This window comes from Vitis riparia, chromosome 13 (assembly GCF_004353265.1).
Source record: "Vitis riparia cultivar Riparia Gloire de Montpellier isolate 1030 chromosome 13, EGFV_Vit.rip_1.0, whole genome shotgun sequence".
Classification (NCBI taxonomy): Eukaryota; Viridiplantae; Streptophyta; class Magnoliopsida; order Vitales; family Vitaceae; genus Vitis; species Vitis riparia.
In genome coordinates, this window is record NC_048443.1 from 4,503,036 (window position 1) to 4,524,346 (window position 21,311).

Consider the following 21,311-nt stretch of genomic DNA (forward strand, 5'->3'; position numbering starts at 1 on the left):
TATATAAAGCTGATGGCATCACCACTGTAGTGCTGGCTATGCACTCTAATATTTCTTATAATGATGATTGTCCATAGGGCGGCTGGGCAATCATGTCAAATGAGGGCGGCTAATTGGTGCCATATGCTGACGTGCCAAAATCTCGGACTATGCAGCTGACTGTCCATTCATCCTACCAATGTCTGGGATTATGTGTAACAATTAATTGATATTGACTTTTAGATGTAAATGGAGTCCCGTCCACCGCTCAGATGTCAGGTGTCCAGGCGGGCGCTCAGACATCAGGCGTAGTTGATCACGCTTGCCAGAAGTCTTGAGGACTTGATTGGATAGATTTTCCAATCTGAGATTCCGGTGAGCCCAGATTGTGGATTCCATCTAGCCTTATGGAAGAAAGGAAAACTCTCACTGTTTAGACGAAGTGAACCCAGACGGGTTACATGTTTGTCCTGATCGACCAAAGGGTCTTGAGTTTAAGAAGGACACATGGAGGGGAACCCCCCACAATGCCCTCTTAATTTGTCTACCTCTGTTCAGAAGTGCAGCTGACGAGTTGAGGTGGAACGGATTATTCGTCTCTTCAAGTCTCTTGGGCACGCTTTAAAACACGTCACTTGGAGAGGCAATGATGCTTCACATCCACCAAGGTTGGCCGTCAAACGACGCGCCTTATCGAGAAGCGTTTCCAAGCGGCTTGTCTCTTCAGATTCCTAGGTTTTTGGGCCCTTATAAATATAGGGGCTCCACACCTTTCGGGTTACTTTTTGGTCTTTTCTCGCTTCGGAGTTTTTCCTTCCCTCTTTGAGCCTTCATCTCTGCGTCTACCTCCGGTCGTCCTTTGCCTTCTCGCTGCCATCCTCAGGCTTGTTTCTAGTGGATTTCTTCTCGCTAAGGAGCGCTCACTTCTAACCCCGGTAAGCTTCCTGCCACTCACCATTCTTTCTGTTTGAAGTTCTCTTTTGAACCGCGCGCGACGGTTATTGGGTTTAGATAGAAAATGAACGCCCTGACATCCAGATTCTAGGGTTTTTTTTTGTGTTTTTGCTTTGGAGAGGATGGTTGTACCGGTGGTCAGATTTAGGGCTTTTCAGGTTCCTTTTTATTCTCCCACGTTGTCAGTGCATTCAACCGTTGGTTCAAGTGTTTCGTCCTACTACCATTGCGCTGACACGATGGGGGCGATCCTTCCTCTGTCTACCGATTTAAGAGACTTGCCCTGCAAGTTTCGTTTAGACGATCCGTTTAGACTCAAACTTTTGGTCCATCTAGGTTTCTTGTTGTATTGTTGAGGCACCGTTGAATAGCGGTTGGGTCGGGTGATCGATTTTGATAACTGCGTTGTCCCATTTCTATCTTATTAATACTAAAAAAAAGTAACTGAAAATAAGAGTAAACTAATGTGAAAACAAAATAGAAGAAGTTCACAGTAGTCATATCTAGGAATTGTTTGGCTTTGAGCTTTACTTTCTTTCTCACAACTCAGAAAGATCTCCCTCAACTTCTTTTCCTCAAACGTATATCACCTAGCTTCCTCTAAATCTTTTGCTCACTCTCTTAAAATCCATATCCTCCTTCCTCTACTCACAGCTCCCTTATCAACCTACACAACCTATAGCTTTTCTTACATCATTTTCTCCCCTCTGCCCCACCAAATTGCTCCAACTTTCACCCAGTTCTTGCTTCTCCTCCAAGCCTCCCCTAACAGTCTCTTATTGCTTACCCTTTTCTCTACTCTCCTCGTTCAAAAATGTCTCCATCTTAACCACCACCATGCCAAGGTAGTAGTGTCATTTTCTCACGCGTCTCTTGCAACCCACTCACTTTTATAGATGTCCCCCACTCCCTTCTGTAGAGAAGGTTTCACTATCCTGTAAAAAAAGCCAAACTCTCATAGAGGCAAGAAAGTAATGCGACATAAATTTTAACAAAATCTGATCAAGTAATTAGCTCTTTTGCATGTGAAAGTGCTTGTTGGGCATCATATGCCTAGCTATAAGATGTAGGACAAGAAGCCTTGAACACTTTAGAATACTCTGTTGGCTTGGAGGTCTCAGGAGTACTGTAGGCGCTAGAGCAGCAGTATTCAGGCTTGTTGAATGCCATGCATGCACTGTTACAAGCTACAACAGTACCATTCCTTAGAACTTGCAGGTCCTTGGGGCATCTCTGATTGAAGTCTGAAACACATGTGACTACCTTGCACTCACCAGACCTGCCAGAAGGGAATATTGACTCTAGCATGTTGTATCTATCAACTAGGCTAACATCATAAAAATCTACAGGGCTATCAAGGGTAAACTCTGCAAGTGTTGCTGGTGGTACACAACTTCCCTATCCTGAGTTGTCAAATGAACAGCTACAGCGGCCCCAAAAACAGCCTGACCACCCTTGTGTGGCATTGATATCTACTGATTGACCTGGTCTTAATTCAAGTTTGCCATCCATTAGTTGAGGTTTTCCAGATCCAGGTGTGATCCCCTGCCATAGAGTTTTCCTGCATCTATTTTGTAATGTGAAAATCGCTGCATCAACACCTGAGAAGAATCAAGAACATAATGCAACATTACTACTTATATTTAGATGTGTAGATCAACCAAGTGTCACAGGAAATGGGAAGTTCATTAGTGTATTTGCTAGTACCAAAGACATAGAAAACCTAGAGAAGGTGAATATATGACAATGTCATTGGAAAGTACTGAATGTAGGTTGTGGAAATTTGGTGTCTCAAATAAAAAAAGGACTAGAGATTTGTATAGAGAGGATCAGCAACACACCACCCTTAAAGAGGGGTGAGCTAGTTTTCTAAATTAAGGCGTGGGGGTGAATCTCTGTTATGATGTGTGTTCTGTTTTTCAAAGTGGCTAGCCATGTCTTGTTATTTAGAACAGCAAAAGAAGCCTAGGATTTTCCCTTTAGAAATTGATGTTTATAGAGGTGATCTGTTGCCATCTGGCATGCCTTTGGTTGTTGGATATTTGAGGGTTGTCTTGGCTTGAATTCAATATTTTTAACCATGCACTTGGCAGAAAATCAGATGACCTTTTTAAATTTAGAATTGTAACCTTCTAACGTTGGTTGTTTTAAAGAATATGCAGAAGTCAAGGTATTTGGGGTACAATGTTTAGGCTTTAACGATAAGCCCATCTTGATGAAATCTTTCTGGTTTGTACAAAGATTGAATCCTCAACTCCATTGAGGACAAAACCTCATGTGGCATGCTTTTGTCTTTAGACCAATAGGGAAATAAATGTTGATAAAAAATTTAGGTGTAATGGAGTCATCAATTTTATTGGAAGAGCTTATTTCAAATTGGTTTGGGTTCTACTATTTTGTAAGCATTGCTTGTTCTACTTACTGTAATCTTAGCCTCAGGTTTAGAGCTTTATTTAGTGTATCATATAAATCCTGACAACATCCTTTTTTAAACAAAAGGTTGTTTCTAACTCTAGGCAATGAACATTAAAGGTTTCCAAAGTTGGTTTAAATTATTGTCTTTTCCCTGGAACCTTGTGGGAAATGGTGAATCAATAGACTTCTGGAATGACTATCGGTTTCCAACTAGGTGATATGGTCATGGCAGAGGCTCTGGACTCCTTTAGTCAGCCTTGGCTGATCAGCCAAAAACATACGATAAGAAACTATGTCTTGTTATATTATAATTCATTCTTAGACATGGAATAACTGTTAAGATATAGCTGGAGAGCATTGAAGCACCTGGGACATAGATAATAATAACATCCATTATAGAATCAAATGCCTCAACTTCTATCCCTCAAAAGGGTTAAAGTTAACTTCGGGATGACATATGGATGAGTGAACCATGCTCAAGGACATGCCTGGCTAGATTGCATATCAACTTAGCCCCATGTCCATCTGCACCAGCCTTCCAGCCTTCCAATCAAAGCATTGAACAGCATCAACCATAGTATGCATCAAACTGGATACCAACAACATCCCTGGGCAGCCTCTGCTTACACCGCCAAACAAGACAAAATTGATGTTTTTTTCCTTAGTTTGTTCAAAATCCTCTTGTTCTTTCGAGCAAACCAAGAACCCTTTTATTGGAACTCATTAGGATCATCCCATTTCTCATGGTCTTTCATGCTAGATGTCACAGGTCATGGAAGGTACAGTCTGAGTGTTTATTTCACAACTTCTTACAAGTAGGGGAGGTTTGGGATATCTGATTCTGGTGGCAAGTTTGTTAAGATTACCATTCATTTAGGAAGTCAAATCAATTTTATTAGAAGGGCTGTAAGCTATTCTTTATTTGCTTCTAAGACTAGAAAATTGGTTTGTAGCTGATTATCTCTATATGGAATTTCAATTCCATAAGCTTCTAAGCTTGGAGAGTGAATGTAGTTTGGAAGTTCTCCTCAATCCATTTGTTGTCTATTATTAATTCTGTTGTGTATTTGGATTTATGTGGGGTCTTTTCTTTAGGCTATGTTTGGTTCCCGGAAAGTACAAAGGAAAGAAAAAAAATGCTAAGGAAAATGATTTTCTCATGTTTGGTTGTCCTATAAAAAATATCAAAGAAAATCAAATATAATTAAAACTAATTAAAAACTTATGTATTTTTAAATTATTTAATCTTTATATTGATGAGTTAAAATAAATAAAATGAGTTTGAAGTAACAAAAAAAATAATTTATCAACTTTTAATCTATTTTTTTATTTTCCTTCACTTTTTCTTTCCTTCTACTTTTCCTTTGTATTTTCTTTCCCTCGCATTTTCCCTCAAATTTTCCGGGAACCAAACATAGCCTTACAGTCCTCAAAGTTGGGTTTATGGTAATGTAGTTTTGGTGGAGTCAAAACGGCGTCGTAGGGCGCTTTTACCATAGATAGTGTAGTGAATTATAGTCTTTATCCATGAAAAAATGGTCCAACCAGCCGCTTCCACGTGCAATACAAAAAATCTGGTGTGTAGATTGAAAGTGCTAAGCCACCCAAAAGTGTGACTGACGTGGCGGATCTTCCACCAGTTAGATCTCAGCTTTACAATTACCAAAGCACCCTCGTCGTTTGAAAGAAACGTCTCTCATGCTTCGTCAGTCCAGCTTTTTTTTAATGACTGAAATGTCCTTCTCTCTTTATTTCAATTTTGACAAGTAGAAAAGGAAAAAAACATTAAAAATTGGAAACCATATAAAAAGTTTAATGAAAAGAATGAAAAATAGTAAAAAATAAAAATAAATAAAACATTAAAATAAAACTAAAAATAATAAAATTTTTATCTACTTTTTGTTTTATATATATATATATATAAAGGATTTGATGAAATAGAAATACAAAAAGAGATTCATCTACAGGAAAGGATTATATTATTAAAATTCAAGAAATAAAAATTAGAAAGAAAAAAAAATTGTTGATTGACTTTTTAATAAATTTGGACGGTAATGTATTCAGTTTTAAATGAAAAATAAATTAAAATAATAGTTACAATTTGAAAAAAAAATAAAAATAAAATAAAAACTATTTGAATATTAAATTGATTTTAAGGAAGATTTTATTTATTATTTATTTTAATTTTTAGAGTAATATTTAAAAATATGACAATTTAATAAATATTTACAAGTTTACATACTTTGAAAGAATCTAATTAAAAGTTATGTTGAGAACTTCTTATCATAAATTTGGAAGTGGTTTTAAAATTGAGATATTTTAATAAATATTTTACAAGGAAACTGTGTTTTTATAAAAAATACCAGTTAATCCACAGTGGGACGTCAACAATGGCGACAAGAAAAATATGAACCCTACGAAATCCCCTCTTTTCCAACGGTGGAAACAATTGAAGGCGTTACCATGTGGCAAGTGGGAAGCTTACCCCACAAATCCTATGAGAGATGTGGTATTATATAATAAGTTGGCTGCTTCTTCCTTTCTTTCTCCATCCGACGAAGCAACTAATGCCCTATTAATTTAGTCTAGAAGTATATATTTCAAGGTCAAAAGAGATGCCTAAGCCAAATAACAATGACAATTAATAAGACAAGACATTGCATCATGAACCTTAACTGATATAATATTTAAAAATAGAAGAATGAAAGAGGATAACGAATAAGTCAAATAATAATAATAATAATAATAATAATAATAATATGAGAGATTAGTTAATGCTTATGCTAATCTTGATAAGAAGACTAGAGGTATAAATTATTAGAAACAACTAATTCTTCTTTTTCTTACATTTACATATAGGGTAACCGAAGGAGGTATATTTAGAAGATATGTGCAAGGAAAGGAAAGAAGAAAGAGCAAAAGGGGTTTCGTCAAGAATTACACTATTCAAAGATCTCAATTCTCATTTTAGGGTTTGGTTATAGAGGAAATATAATTAAAATTTTTGCAACTCTCTTTTCAAATTTCCAATCACTCTTCTATCTATCCCAATTCATTTTCTATATTCCCAGACAATGAAAAATGTAAAAAAAGACTAAAACATATTAACACCACAAAAATCAATGAAGGCATGTATAGGTTGAGCAACTTTTGGGAAGTTTACATTTATTGAATATATATATATATATCGTTATTTATGAATCCTATGGACATTATATATTTTATTATGGAATTAATATAACAAAAAGAAATATATAATTAAATCTAAATCATCATATTCTCACTCCAAAAATATGGATATTCATTAATTAAATTTAACATTATATTTGTGCCTTCATTATTGAGAAGGTTTTGAGTATTTTTCTTGTTTTATTACTGAATTTCATTAATAACTTGTTGATTAAACACTCAAAGTAATTTCATTTTCTTGACATCGCAGTGAGTAAGAGTAAGGATTAAGTGAAATTTCAAGGCAACAGTACTTCTCAATTTTAGAAGAGTAATGCAATTATATCTTCTTTTGTTGCTGTTATTTCCATCTATGTTAGAACAATTATTCTTGGTAAGAAGTTTGAGATGAAGACTATTGGGCCCATTCCACTCCTCTCTGACATAATTGCCCCAATCTTCTTGTTGTTGATTTTAGTTCCAATATTTGGATGGCTGCTGCTTGTTTTATTGGTCTTCCATGCAGCAAAGATGATATGGGACTACTTACCTTACAACAACTATATCACCATTTTCTTTACCAAGCAAATGGTCGAGTGTCCAACTTATTTGTCATACTCATGAGTGGTAGTAATTCCACACCGGGACCACAAGAGCTTCCAATTTAGACTCCTCTTCCATTAGCAGGTATGATGCTAAATGTACTATGAATGTTATATTTGTTTGCCACTTTTAAACTTGCAATGTTGGTTTTCAAGTTGTATGAATAAGATTGAATCAAACTCATATCTATTAGAGTTCTTTTATTTTTCATTTTAAGTTCTTATGAATGATAAGAGATTCAAGAATGTGTATGTTATAAAATTAACTTGCATAAATATTTTAGGTAGAATATACTCTTTACTTCTCGGCAAATGCAAATGATATACTTTTAAAGAAGATGAAAACATCATATGATGGACTAAATTAAATAGGACACTCACTTAGAATATGATTGTTAGGTTCAAACTTCAAATGGATATATTATTTGTTATTATGATAACATAAGTCAATTTTATTTTTATTTTTTTCAAATAATTATAAAGTAAATGTATCATTTTCAAAATTTATCACGTACTAAGTTTCATCTATTGGGTTTCACTTATTTTTCTTTTTATTGTTTAATTATATTTCACCCATTTTCAATTTTCAATTTTTGTAAGAGACAAACATTATACTAACACAAACCATTTTTAAAAAAAAATTGCACAACTTATGACCCAGGGAAAGTGAGTAGGCATTGGAGCAATTCCGAAGGCCCACTAGGCTAACCTAAGAATGGCCCGGGCCAACATGGTCCATTTACATGCCTACTTTTTTATTATAGGCTCACTTAGCTGCATCTCCCAGGAAGTGAAACACAAATTGGCCCAAATAAATTTCCCGACTCAATGCACTTCCTACAATTCTACCAAAAAAGACCTAATTTCTCATTACATAATTTACATTCTCATTGAAAAAATGAGAATAAAAACATAATCAAGTTATGACACAAAAGATTTTATTTTTTTAATTCTATCTAGACCTTGAAAATTTGAAAATAAGTAAAACAAAAAGATGAGTTATAAACCAAGCGCACCAAAAGTAAATCCAAAAGTGGGATAGCTAGGTAAGGATAATAATCTAAACAAGTAGGCTTATCAATTGTTGAATCTATAGGAATCTGTAATCTCCCTAGGCATTATGAATTATAGTCAATAATTTGAATTTCTTATACTGTTGGTGGGAAAGTTGATTCTTCTACATGACATCAGCCAAGAGGGATTATGAGATATGTACGAACTTTTTACAAGACAAAAATCTTAAGAAACATGACCTATTAAGAAAATTTAAAAATAAGTAATTTTTAAAAATATTATGAACAACAATTAAAAATATGAAAAATATTTTTAAAAACTTTTGTAATACATGTAAATAAATAAAAGATAAGATGAGAAAATTATTTTTATATTCTGAGCTGTCAAATAATTTTATTCCTAAAAATAATTGAAAAGCATTTTTAAAATCTGCTATAAAAAACTATTAGAAATGTTTTTCAAAATATTATTAGACAAGCTTAGTATTGTCCTTAGTATTTTTTACTTATATAAAAAATTAATTTTTAGTGGTTGGAAATTATTATAAGTTTAAAATGTGTGTATATTTTCTTTTTACTTAATTTAAAAGAATTTATCCCACATCAATGGGGACAAAATATTTTTTCCATTTAATATTTTATCTCATGGTGTGATGTGTTTTTACTTTTCTTAAGCATTCCAAAATTGTAGTGGGCCTAAATCTCATTTCCCACTATACCTTAAAGAATCAAGTGGGCCATTGTTAGTAACTTCATCCACCATGGTTATATTATTGATATCTTGATGGGAGAAGCTGTTTTTAATGTTGTTTTGATAGTAAAACGTTGTATTTTATTATTTTGTAAATTTTATCATCACTCGTATATTTATTTTTTATTTAAAATTAAATAAAAAATTAAAATTCTTAGAAAATACGAAAAGAAAGTATATCACAACTTATATTAATTAAGCGTCTTTATTTTTTATTCTAAAATGAAAAAACAAAATTAAAGTTAAGAAGAAAAAAGTGCATTCCAACTTACATTAATTAAGGGATGATATACTATGCAAATAAAAAATAGGAAAAATAATTAAAGGTTAAATAAATCACTTAATAAGTAGTATGGGTTGATGGTTTCATTATTAGACTATAATAAGGATTTTCTTTTTCTTTTTCTTTTTAAATGCATTTCATGGTGGTGTAGAATTTTTTTGTATAAGGGTTTTTAAATTATAATATATATATATATATATAGATAGATAGATAGATAGATAGATAGATAGATAGTTGTGTTTTGTCCTAAATTCCGACTTCCAAGTTCCCCAACATTATATAAAAATCCCTAAAATCACCTACTTCTTAAGTTTCCTAACATTATATAAAAAGCCCTAAATTCATCTATTAGGAAAATGCTATTTGATGCACTACCATCACCATAACCTCAACCTCGTGCAAAGGTATCGAGTGGTTGCTAATAGTAAAAAATAAATAATAAAAACAAAATGTATTCATTATTCTTGTTGTTATTATTATTTTGTACTTTTACCATCCATTATTCATATCTTAGCATATGGTAGAAAAGATGATAAAAGATTATTGTATAATTTTAAGTGAAATGATCAAAATATTTAAAGAAAAAATTAATAATTGATGAAGAATTTTTGGTAAATTTATAAATTTGTAATAAATATTGATAAATGATAAACAAAGTAGTTTTTACAGTGATTGCAGAAGTTAAACATTATATCTTATTATGATTTTCCACCTTCAAAACTTAATAATAAAATTTGATAACAAAGTTCTATCTATGTAAAACTTTTGACATATGAAATCTTTTATTTGACATCTTTATATATACATTTGTGAATTTTATCTTTATTTTTCATTTATAAAATTAAAGGATAAAATTAAAACATTAAAAATAAAAGAGAAGTATATCCCAACTTGCATCAATTAAGAGAAGATATATTAAGCAAATAAAGAATAAAAAAATAATGATAAAATAAATCACTTATTAGTTAGTATTTAATGATTTATATTATTTGATTGTAGCAATGAGTTATATTTTTATTTTTGTGTATAGGGTTCTTAAATTGTAATATATATATATTTTATTTTTGAGTTAGTTTTCTTTTTTGATATATAGTGTTTTTTTTTTTTTTTTTTTTTGTCTTTGATATTGTGCTATCTGCCGTTTTAAAAGAAATGAAAATTATTTATCCCACGTCGTTTCAAAATTAAAAATATTATACATATTTATTACTCGTCTGGAGGAGAAATGCCAGCTGGAGGAGCGAGCGAAAAATGCCACGTAAGTCAGGAAAATGCAGGAGTGTTCCTCTGTACAAAAAAACAGGAAGCGATAAAGGACCCGTCTGGTGGCAAAATAAGTCAAATGGCAAAAACTCCCTCGACCCGTCTGGTGGCAAAATAAGTCAAATGGCAAAAACTCCGTCGCTTCCCCCCTGCATCGACCCGTCTGGTGGCAAAATAAGTCAAATGGTGGCAAAATAAGTCAAATGGCAAAAACTCCGTCGCTTCCCCCGGCAAAATAAGTCAAATGGCAAAATAAGTCAAATGGCAAAAACTCCAGGCGTAAATGGCAAAAACTCCGTCGCTTCCCCCGGCAAAATAAGTCAAATGGCAAAATAAGTCAAATGGCAAAAACTCCAAAATGTAGGAATCAGGCGTAAATGGCAAAAACTCCGTCGCTTCCCCCGGCAAAATAAGTCAAATGGCAAAAACTCCAAAATGTAGGAATCAGGCTGGAGGAAAAAATGGAGCTTATAAATTCGTCGCTTCCCTGCATCCTTCCAACAAAGCGAAGAGCTTCTTCCTCCCCATCCGCACACTGCATTCCCCTCCCTCCCCTCCATCCAGGCTTCAAACCAAGAACGCCAAGAGCTTCTTCCTCCCAATCCCTCCATCCACCAACTCCAAATTGGCTTCACACTGCATTTCCCTCCCTCCCATCCCTTCAGGCTTCAAAGTAAGAGCAACAACATCTACAATATCTGCCATGGCCACACCACGGTATGCCGCCTTTTCTCATGTCCTGTTATTTTATGGTTGCCTAATCATGCCATACACATGATTCCTACTTTCTTCCCCATCATTTTCTTGTATCTAAAGCCCCAACGGCTTTTGCCTCATGCCCCTTTTCCATTTTGTTACTCTATTCATCTCCATTCTGTTTTCGATATTATTTTACCTTACTCAACCCATTTGTTTAATTCAATATACTCATTTTTATTTTATAAATTTTATTATGAATGTATCTTTATTTTCAAGTAGTAAAATTAAATGACACAATTAAAGACCTTAAAAATGAAAGAGAAGTATATCTCAACTTATATCAATTAAGAGGAGATATATTGAGCAAATGAAGAATTAAAAAATGATTAATGATAAAAATAAATAATGTATAAATTAGTATTATGTGTTAATGGTTTACATTGTTAATGTGGTACAGATTTTTATTTTTTCTATAAATACATTTCATGGTGGTGTAGAAATTTCTTTGTATAAAAGTTTTTAAATTTTAGTATGGATGTTTTTTTTTTCTTTTTCGAATGAGCTTTTTCTATATATGTGTATATATATATATATATATATATATTTTCCTTTTTTCGAATGAGCTTTTTCATTTTTTTGTCAGTGATATTCTATTATCTCAATGATTCAAAAGAAATAAAAATTATTTATCCCACGTCGCTTCAAAACTAAAAATATTATATATATTTGACAACCATGGTTCCATGTAGTTGCGTGACTGACTGTTCCGTGTAGGATTTATTTGTGATGTTTGACAACCATGGTTCCATGTAGGATTTATTTGCGATATTTGACAACCATGGTTCCATGTAGTTGTGTGCTGACTGTTCCATGTAGGATTTATTTGTGATGTTTGACAACCATGGTTCCATGTAGGATTTATCTGCGATGTTTGACAACCATGGTTCCATGTAGTCGACTATAGTTGTGTGACTGACTGCAACGTAACCTCAGGTGAGAGTAATTAGATTGACTAGATTGGCGAGAGAAGCAGAACTGAACCAAGGCAGAGACACGCCCGCAGGCCACGGAGGCAGAGAAATAGGTTCGACTGAATAACAGATTGGCGAGAGAAGCAGAACTGAAGCAGAACTCTGTTTCATGGCGGGAGAAGCAAGGTATGCCTTACCTTATCTTCTTGTATTTGGCATTGTCACCTCTACTTCCAGCTTTATATATCAGACAAGTTGTCTGTGTTCCCTTTAGATACCTTAGTATCCATTTCAAAGCCTCCCAATGGGTCTTCCCCGGGTTTCCCATGAACCTACTAACCAGACTCACAGCATAGGCCAAATCGCCATAAACTTCTCCTCTTATCAGTACTTGGAGACTCAGATGATGTTAGCTTAAAATGATGCACCATGGGTGTAGAAACTGGTTTAGCATCTTTCATCCCAAATCTGTCAATCACTTTCTTAATATAAGACCTCTAAGAAAGATAAAGTTCACCTTTCTGTCTATCTCTAGTTATCTCCATCCAGTAAAATCTTTTGAGCAGGACCTATGTCCTTCATCTCAAATTCAGCTTGCAATAGCAACTTCATGATTTCAATTTCAGAAATATTCCCACCAGCTATTAGCATATCATCTACGTTAAGTAACAAATATGCTAAAATCTGATCATTCTTAAATTTGATATAAACACAACTATCAAACTTACTCCTAGTGAAACCAATATGCAGCATATACGCATCAACACGCTTGTAGTTGTACCACTGTCTAGGATATAAGGACTTTCTTAATAAGCATACCTTGTTTTTGTCCTTCACAAACCCCTCAGGTTGTTGCATATAAACTGTCTCTCCCAGTTCATCATGTAGGAATGCTGTTTTGACATCTAGCTGCTCCAATTCCATGTTTCTATCAGCAACCAAAGCTAAGATCATCCTGATTGAAGCATGCTTCACCACAGAACTTTTCAGTATCGAACTTCGCAGATCCCATTTCTTGAACCGCTCTGATACCACTTGTTGCACACAAGAAATGCACTCTGAAAAAATCAAAGCTCTCCTCTCTGCTTTCTTTCTCTTTCCCTATATATAGTTCAGGTTACAAGAGAAAATAACAGAAAAAGAAACTTACTAACTAACCATTTCAGATAACAAGTGGCAGAAATTTATGAGTCACACTTATAACAGTATTTGTGCCTTCATTATTGAGAAGGCTTTGTGCATTTTCTTGTTTTATTCCTAAATTTCATTAATAACATGTTAATTAAATACTCAAAATAATTTCATTTTCTTGGCATTGCAGCGAGCAAGAGCAAGGACTATGTTCCTCCCTTGCATTTCAAGGTTATGTATTCTTCCTCACGATGTTGGGTTTTCTCATCCAAGTAAAATTTGAAGGCAACAATGCCTCCTTATTTGAGAAGCATAATGCAATTATATATTCTTTTGCTGTTGTTATTTCCATCTTCACTGGAACAATTATTCTTGGTAAAAAGTTTGAGATGAAGACTATTGAGCCCATTCGACTCCTCTCTGGCGCAATGACACCAATTTTATTGCTGTGGATTTTAGTTCCAATATTTGGATGGTTGCTGCTCATTTTATGGATCTTCTTTGCTGCAAAGATGGGGTGGGATTACTTACAGCAACTATATCTGAAATTTTTTTGCGAAGCAAGTGATGGACCTCGTAATCCCCCAGAAGAGGGATCTCAAGAGCTTCCAGTTCAGAGTCCATCTCCCCCATCTGAAGAGCAAGTTTGATGTTAAACGTACTGTAACTGTTATATTTGTTTGCCACTTTTATACTTGCAATGTTGGTTTTCAAGTTGTATGGAATCAAACTGTTATATTTATTCTTAAGTTCTTAGGAATGATAAGAGATTCAAGAATGTGTATGTTATATTTTATTTTTCTGAAGTTCTTAGACTTGCAATGTGTATGTTATATTCAAGAATGTTATATTTACTCATGAGTGGTAATAATCCCACACCGGGACCACATGAGCTTCTAGTTTAGACTCCTCTTCCATTAGCAGGTATGATGCTAAATGTACCATGACTGTTATATTTGTTTGTCACTTTTAAACTTGCAATGTTGGTTTTCAAGTTGTATGAATAAGATTGAATCAAACTCATATCTATTAGGGTTCTTTTATTTTTCATTTTAAGTTCTTATGAATGATAAGAGATTCAAAAAATATTCAAAGGTTAAAATTATCCAACAATAAATTTTATCATTCACAAAAATTCATAAAATAATTGACTATTTCGTGTCATTATCACTCTCAGTTTACATGGTAATTCTCCCAAAGATAATTCCAATATATTTTAGGCATGTTGTTTAAATCTACATACTAATATTATATTTGTTTATCATGAATATATTTTAGGGCTTATCAATATAATTATTTATTTTTTTCCAAAGTAAATATAAGGACAAAAATATTAAAATGAGATTACAATTACATGACCATCTTTAAAATAAACATCTTTAAAAGTAAGACCCTATTTGATAAATGTTTTTAAAAACAGTTATAAAAAACAGTTTTTAAAAATTATTTTTTTATATTTTGTAAAACAAAGATTTAAAATATTTTTTACTAATTTTAAATATTTTTAAATATGTTTTAAAAATTATTTTTATATTAACTATAAAATATTAATCGAAAACACTTGTTTTCTATTATTAAAAATAAAAAATAGTTTTTAATTAATAAACGTTTCTTTTTTCCAAAAAAAAAAAAAAACTATTATCCAATTGTTAAACAAGCTCTAACTGTCTTTCAATGAACAGAATTTTTGATGGGTTGGATCTCCTCTTAAATTTCTTTCCGTTGGTATTTACTTATTTCAATTAAATGCTTATAAAATTATTATTGTTCTTTCTTTTCTTTTTTAATCTTCCCCGCCGTCTGCATCTGAACCGTCTAAATATAGATGGGACCAAATGTCATCACGTGGACGGTCCGATGCCGGTGGACCGAAGAGGATGGCCTACAGCACTGGCCAACCTTTTGAATTGTCATCGTCTCAGCGTCAATTCTCTGCAACACCTGAAAATGCCCAAATCAAACCCTAATTTCCCGTACGTTTCCTCCAGCAATCCTCCTGGCAACTTGTTCATGGACTCAAACCAACTCGTCGACTCGCTCACCGCTCATATCTCTCTCTATCACAACCGCTCCCCAAGCTCTAGCCTGAACCCTAACCCTAACCCTAACCCTAGATCTTCTATTCTTAAATGGTTCTCATCTCTCACCGTCCAGCAGCGCCACTCTTACATTTCAGCGGTAGATTCCAACTTCGTCCAGATTCTCCTCCAAATGCAATTCAAGCTTTATACCCATGGTCATGGCTTCTTCATCATCCTCCCTGACCTCCCCTCACGTGATCGCCCACACCTTCCCAGCCTCTGCTTTCGGAAGTCACGTGGTCTGCTGGCCCGAGTCAGCGAGTCAAACGACTTGGAACGATTGATTAACGACTCGGTTAGGTTGTTCGGGTCCAAGGAAGGTGAGCGAGTGGAAGATTGTTCGTGTTCGGCGAGTTTTCTCGATTCACTCACTGTTTGTGAAGAATTTGTGTCAAATGTGGATCGGTTTGTCGCGGCAATGGATTGTGTTTCGAATGGGGGGTTTTTGAGGGGTGAAGAAAGCGGGCTGGGCTCAGATTGGGTTGAATTGGATATGTTATATTATGATATATAGTATATAAAAATATTTTTTATATATTGAATAATACATATAATAATATTATTTTATAATAAATTTTATACAAATTTTTAGTTTTAAAATTTTAATTTTAATTTTAATTTTTTAACTAAACTTTTTTTATTTTATAAAACAGGTAATATAAAAAATATTAAAGAATAAATTTATGAAAACCATTATTGAGTTTTTTATTCTTTAAAATAGAAAATAGATTTTTAAGCCCAAAACAAATTTGATAAACATTTTACAGAAAATTGTTTTTTACAAAAATTGATTTGAGAACAAGATTTTTTTTAGAATAAATTTTAGGTGTTTTTAGTTATTTTTTGTAAAATGTTATGAACAACAATTAAAAATATGAAAAATATTTTTAAAAACTTTTGTAACAGATGTATATATTTTTAAATTGTAATATTTTTTTTTATTTTTGAGTTAGTTTTCTTTTTTATATATAAGGTTTTTTTTTTTTTTTTTTTTGTCTTTGAAATTGTGTTATCTACTGCTTTAAAAGAAATGAAAATTATTTATCCCACATCACTTCAAAATTAAAAATATTATATATATTTATTAGAACTTTGATACCCTTAAAAAGTGCTAGTACAACAAGCAAGCAGTTACCCAACCGGATGATACATCCGCATCTCAACTGAGCCTCTTCTTAGAAGAACTTCTCAACGGTTTAACCCATCTCGAGATCAACACAATGCAACAAAACAACATTTTGCAACTTCTTAGAAAAATCTTAACAAAGCCAAAATTTCTTTCTTTGCATGTGTCTTTTGACAGCTAAAAAAGGAGGATAAAAAACTTAGCACCTACCCACATTTTATAATGTAGAATTTTCAGGTCAAAGTCATCATTTAGTCAAGAAAGCAAAGAACAAAGAGAGAGAATTAACCACCAAAAATAAAAATTTAACTGCAAATCCATATATCAAAATGTCCCAAACCAAACATCCAAACGCAATCTAAATTACAGAACAAATCCAAAAAACGACTTGTGAATTATTTGATGATGACAAAAGTTTGCCGTTGGACAAGCAAATGGAAATATATGTAGACATGAAAACATTTCGAATCCAAAAGCATAAATTAAAATAGATCATAACATGTTTTTTGACATCAAAGATTCTTTTATTTTCTCAACACAAATCAATGATCTAAATTCCATGGCAAAGTGGAGGGAAAAGAATAATATCCACATATCTTCACAATAAACTAACCTCGAATCATTTGATTCCTACACTATATTTCTGTGCGCAATGGCTCGAAGCCTGCAATCACAATTTGGTGAGACAGTGATTATGTCCTTGCAGCAAAAATAGCTCGGTGGAGGAGTGCTTATAGTCCACTAGGGAACTGCACAAACAGAGTAGCCTTTTACTTACCTACAGCTGGTCTTCTTTCTCCACAACAGAAACTACCCCTCTCGAAGATTTAAACTTTATACCAAACAAAATAGAGACAACACAGATCTGCAAATCAACACAAACCCCTGTAAGCTCACAACATTCGATTACAACATGCCCACATCAAAACAAAAAATGTGTCTCCAAATTAACAACTAAACTGCAGAAATTTTCGAGCCATTAAAAACCACATTTTCAGCCCCAAAACTCCTTAAAAATCATTGAAATATTCGAAATAATTTTGTTTTCTCTTTCTTTCCTATGCTTTGAAGAGAACCAGATAAAGATCCCCAATTTCTTCACCAACCAAAACGAAAAAAATTCAACATACTATAACGGAATTTCGAAAACCCTTGACTGAAAATGAGATTGACTGACCTCATGTTATGAGAGATCGCCGCCGGTGAGATGTGGAGAGAAAGATCGAGATTCGCAGTGGAACCGGGCGTTGAGCACTCCTAGTCACTTCCAACCCTAATAGGCTGCTTTATTATTAATTTATTATCATTATTTCTCAATGGTTTTCAAACCATCATCTTCTATAGAATATTTTTGTTAAAAAAAGCGAGGGAGTCTCTGTACCACAAAGCTAGATTCCAAATTATTAGCATAATCATCCCTTTCTGCAAATATTTTGTTAAAAAAGTGCTTAAATTATCTAAAGTCCACCATTGCTGAGACACATAAGCACCGTCAGTGCAAACTAGGCATTGACTTGGCACACTGTCTGGCCCAGTGGTTCCCCCAATCTTCCTACATCTTACGTGGGACACCCCCCACCCCCTGCCACTGCGACTCCACCTCAAAGTGTGCCCCACCTCAGTTTAGGAAACCATATAAACCTCACCATTCCTCAAAGGCGTTCCTACAGAAGCCCCAGCCCATCTCTTCCAACATTCTCAAAAGCCTTCTCCCACGGTCCGCCGCCACTTCTTGAGCCATCCCATAAGGCCATAACATTCTGCCATCAGAAAAATGAGCCATGAGCTACAGGTAAGGGTTTAAGTGAAAATTGAACATTTTGATAAAATTGTTCTAACTTAATTAATCAGCATATTGATTTGATTTTCTAATGATTATAAAAGTCACTTGATTTGAAAATTTTAATAAAACGGACATTTTCAAACTTTTATCTTGTGATATATGATTCTTCATGATGATTTTTTTTTCATATTTATTATTATATATGTTTTATAAACTATATTTAATAATATATGATAATTAAATTAACTTTTAAATGCCTTCATTGTACTTTAAACTTTAATTCAATTTGAATTTTAATTACTTTTAAAAACAAATTAGACTTAAAGCTGAATTTTATTATATATGATAACATTTCAATTGCTAGCAACAATATTGAGGATGGAGGATGGGAGTAGCATTCGGCGCCACTTAGAATTAGTCTGGCTCATTGAAGGCCATCTGCATTTAAAAAGTATCATTCAAACATAAGAAATTTTCTCTTCTTTCCCTCAAAATAACGTGACATGCTTATATCAAATTGACTGTGTCCATTGTGGGCATATCCTCGTTAAAGAACAACAACAATCTTCGGCAACTTCTAAGGAAAATCTCAACAAAAACCAAATTTTTTTTCTTTGCATATATATACTATCAAAACAAATCAATCATCTATATTCTATGGCAATGAAAGGGAAAAATAAAACACAAATCTTCACAAATAATCTAACCTCAAATCATATGAAAATGTGGTGAAATTTACAAGCATGGGTTTTCATATAACGTATTATGATGATGCCCTCTGAGCCATACTAGAGACATGAGCCTGCAGCTGTGTAGCCCTCGCTTTCGCAGACATGGCTCGATGGAGAAACTGCTCCCGTGATAACATCCTCACATTCTTCAGGTACTGATCGAAGGGGATTGACCCCTCTTGAAGGGCCTTATCCAGGGCATATATCACATCATCTATAGCTAAATCTGAAGAACTACACTCCAGCATCTGACTTGAAACAAAATCGGAATACTCGAATGCATTCTCCACGTCTATGACCCTCTTCCCCTGATTCTCCCTCAACCACGCCTCCATGATGTCTGAATTTATCAAAATCATTTGCAGTTGCAGCTCCAAGCCTTCCTTCTCGTCTTGCATTTCCCTCAACCCCTTCGAAATCTGCTCCTTTCTCTGCCTCAACACCGCTTGAGCATTAAATAATTCCTCCATTTCCGCCTCTCTTGTCTTCCTTAACACCTCACAATCACCATGTAATCTATCGGCCAGTCTATTAACCGCGTTGCGGTGAACTTGAGTGCGATCCGCCGCCGGCCGGTGCGGAGATGATGGCCGAAACGCTCTGGGAGGGATAGAATTAGGGTTTAGGTTTGGGCGAGGCTGCTGAGAGTAAAGCGGCGGATCACGGCCGAACACGAGACTCAAATTCCGGGCAAGATCGGCCAAATTGGAGGTGGGGTAGATCCAGTTTTGGAGATAAGGGAGGGAGACGAGGCCGGAGGGGTTGACGTGGGGGTGAGGGCGTTTGATGACCATTTGGCGCGTGGGATTGACGTAGACGCAGGGGGGTTGGCGAGGGTAAGCCTCCATGAGCCAGACGACGATGGGGATGTAGTATGTGACCTGAAGGTATACCATTGGGATGTTGCCTTCAACTCGGAGGAGATTGACTGTGCGGCCGTCGTTGTGGGTGTAGGCGGCAGTCTGTGGATGCAGCGCCGGGAAGGCATCGGCGAGGGAAAGAAAATGCTGGCGGATCATCCATTTGACGTCCTCGGCGTAGGGCAAGGCCGAAGGACCTCGTTGGGAGAGGACAGAGGTCAAGAACTGATGAGAGCTTTGTGGAGGAGACGACGATGAACTAGCCATTCCAAACGGTGTCGTTTATGGAAGGGCGGAGACTCAGAGACCCAGAGATGTAATGATTTGCTTTGGTTTGGACGTGGGAAGGAAGTTATGACTGCCTCTGGAATGATCGAGAGATGGCCGCGTGGCATTTGTTTTCTTAACCGCGTGGCATTACGTTTCAGGATTATTCAACGAAAGCAAGGTTAGTTGAAAATTACGACTTCACTTCTTGCCCAACGTTATGTCATTACGTAAACTGATTTAATATTTTTTGTTTATATTTATAATAACATCGATTTTTAAGGGAAAATTATCAAATAGGGCGTGCTACAGGCGATAATCACCTAAAAGGATCGTCAGCCTTTATAAATGATAAATTCTAAAAAGGATACCACTAAAAACAGAACATTCCTTCAAAGCTCGTTTGGTAAAATATAGTTAAAATTCCACAAATGTCCCTTAACTAAAAAGGGAGAAATTCAAGGCAATTAAAGCATTTGAAATTTATTTTTATAAGACAATTAAAGCAGGTGGCCTCACATTAGCTATAATTAAAATTTTCTTGAACTATTTTATGAAACATATGGTTTTGTATGATCGTAATACTATATTTCCTAATATACTTATAATACGGACCATCTTTGAGACTAAATGAAACATTTAATTTGAATTTATGATACTCATTTATATATATATATATATATGACGTAGACGCATATATATATATATATATATATATATAAATAATTAAATAATTTCGATGTATTTGGTTAATAATATTAATATAAAGGTATGATGCATTAATATTAATGTCGATAAGGTATAAATGGATATTTCTAAAATTATTTTGTCATAAAATATAGGTACAACACAAATATATTGACATTACAATATATTATAATATAACTTGATTTTTTTTTTTTTTAATTTCACATTCTATACTTCAAGCGAATAGTTGAGTGTTATTTAATTAAATTACTTGTAAAAAATAATTGTTTATTTTATCAAGGTAACCTTGTTTTTGCTTGGTCACGAGCAATTATCAAAATTTATATGTTATATGTATAAAATAACATAGTAATCTTTGAGTTTGGTTTTTATTTAAAAAATAATGGAAATTAAAGGTTTGTTTGGTAATTATTTTAAAAAATAAAATTGAAAAATAGTTTTTAAATTATTTTTTATAATTATTATATGATGTTTTGGATAACAAAATTTTATTTGAGAATTTGAAATATTTTAAAATAAGTTTGTA

General features: G+C 33.9%; 1 protein-coding gene and 1 pseudogene across 2 annotated transcripts; both read right to left on the reverse strand.

Annotated features, from left to right (window-relative positions):
- Nucleotides 1-1,921: 1,921 nt before the first annotated feature.
- LOC117927963 lies at nt 1,922-12,426 on the reverse strand (annotated as a pseudogene).
- A 4,294-nt stretch (nt 12,427-16,720) lies between these two features.
- Nucleotides 16,721-20,131, reverse strand: LOC117927471 (protein ELC-like). 2 transcript variants are annotated; one of them, XM_034846955.1, is made up of 4 exons: nt 18,927-20,131; nt 17,614-18,196; nt 17,215-17,301; nt 16,721-17,100 (listed from the first exon to the last, which is right to left on the reverse strand). In XM_034846955.1, the coding sequence occupies exon 1, from the start codon at nt 20,075-20,077 to the stop codon at nt 18,983-18,985; it is 1,095 nt and encodes a 364-aa protein (XP_034702846.1). In that variant the 5' UTR covers nt 20,078-20,131; the 3' UTR covers nt 16,721-17,100; nt 17,215-17,301; nt 17,614-18,196; nt 18,927-18,982. The 2 variants fall into 2 exon arrangements, with proteins under 2 accessions (XP_034702846.1, XP_034702845.1); XM_034846954.1 differs by having other exon boundaries at nt 16,721-17,301.
- Between the last annotated feature and the right edge of the window lie 1,180 nt (nt 20,132-21,311).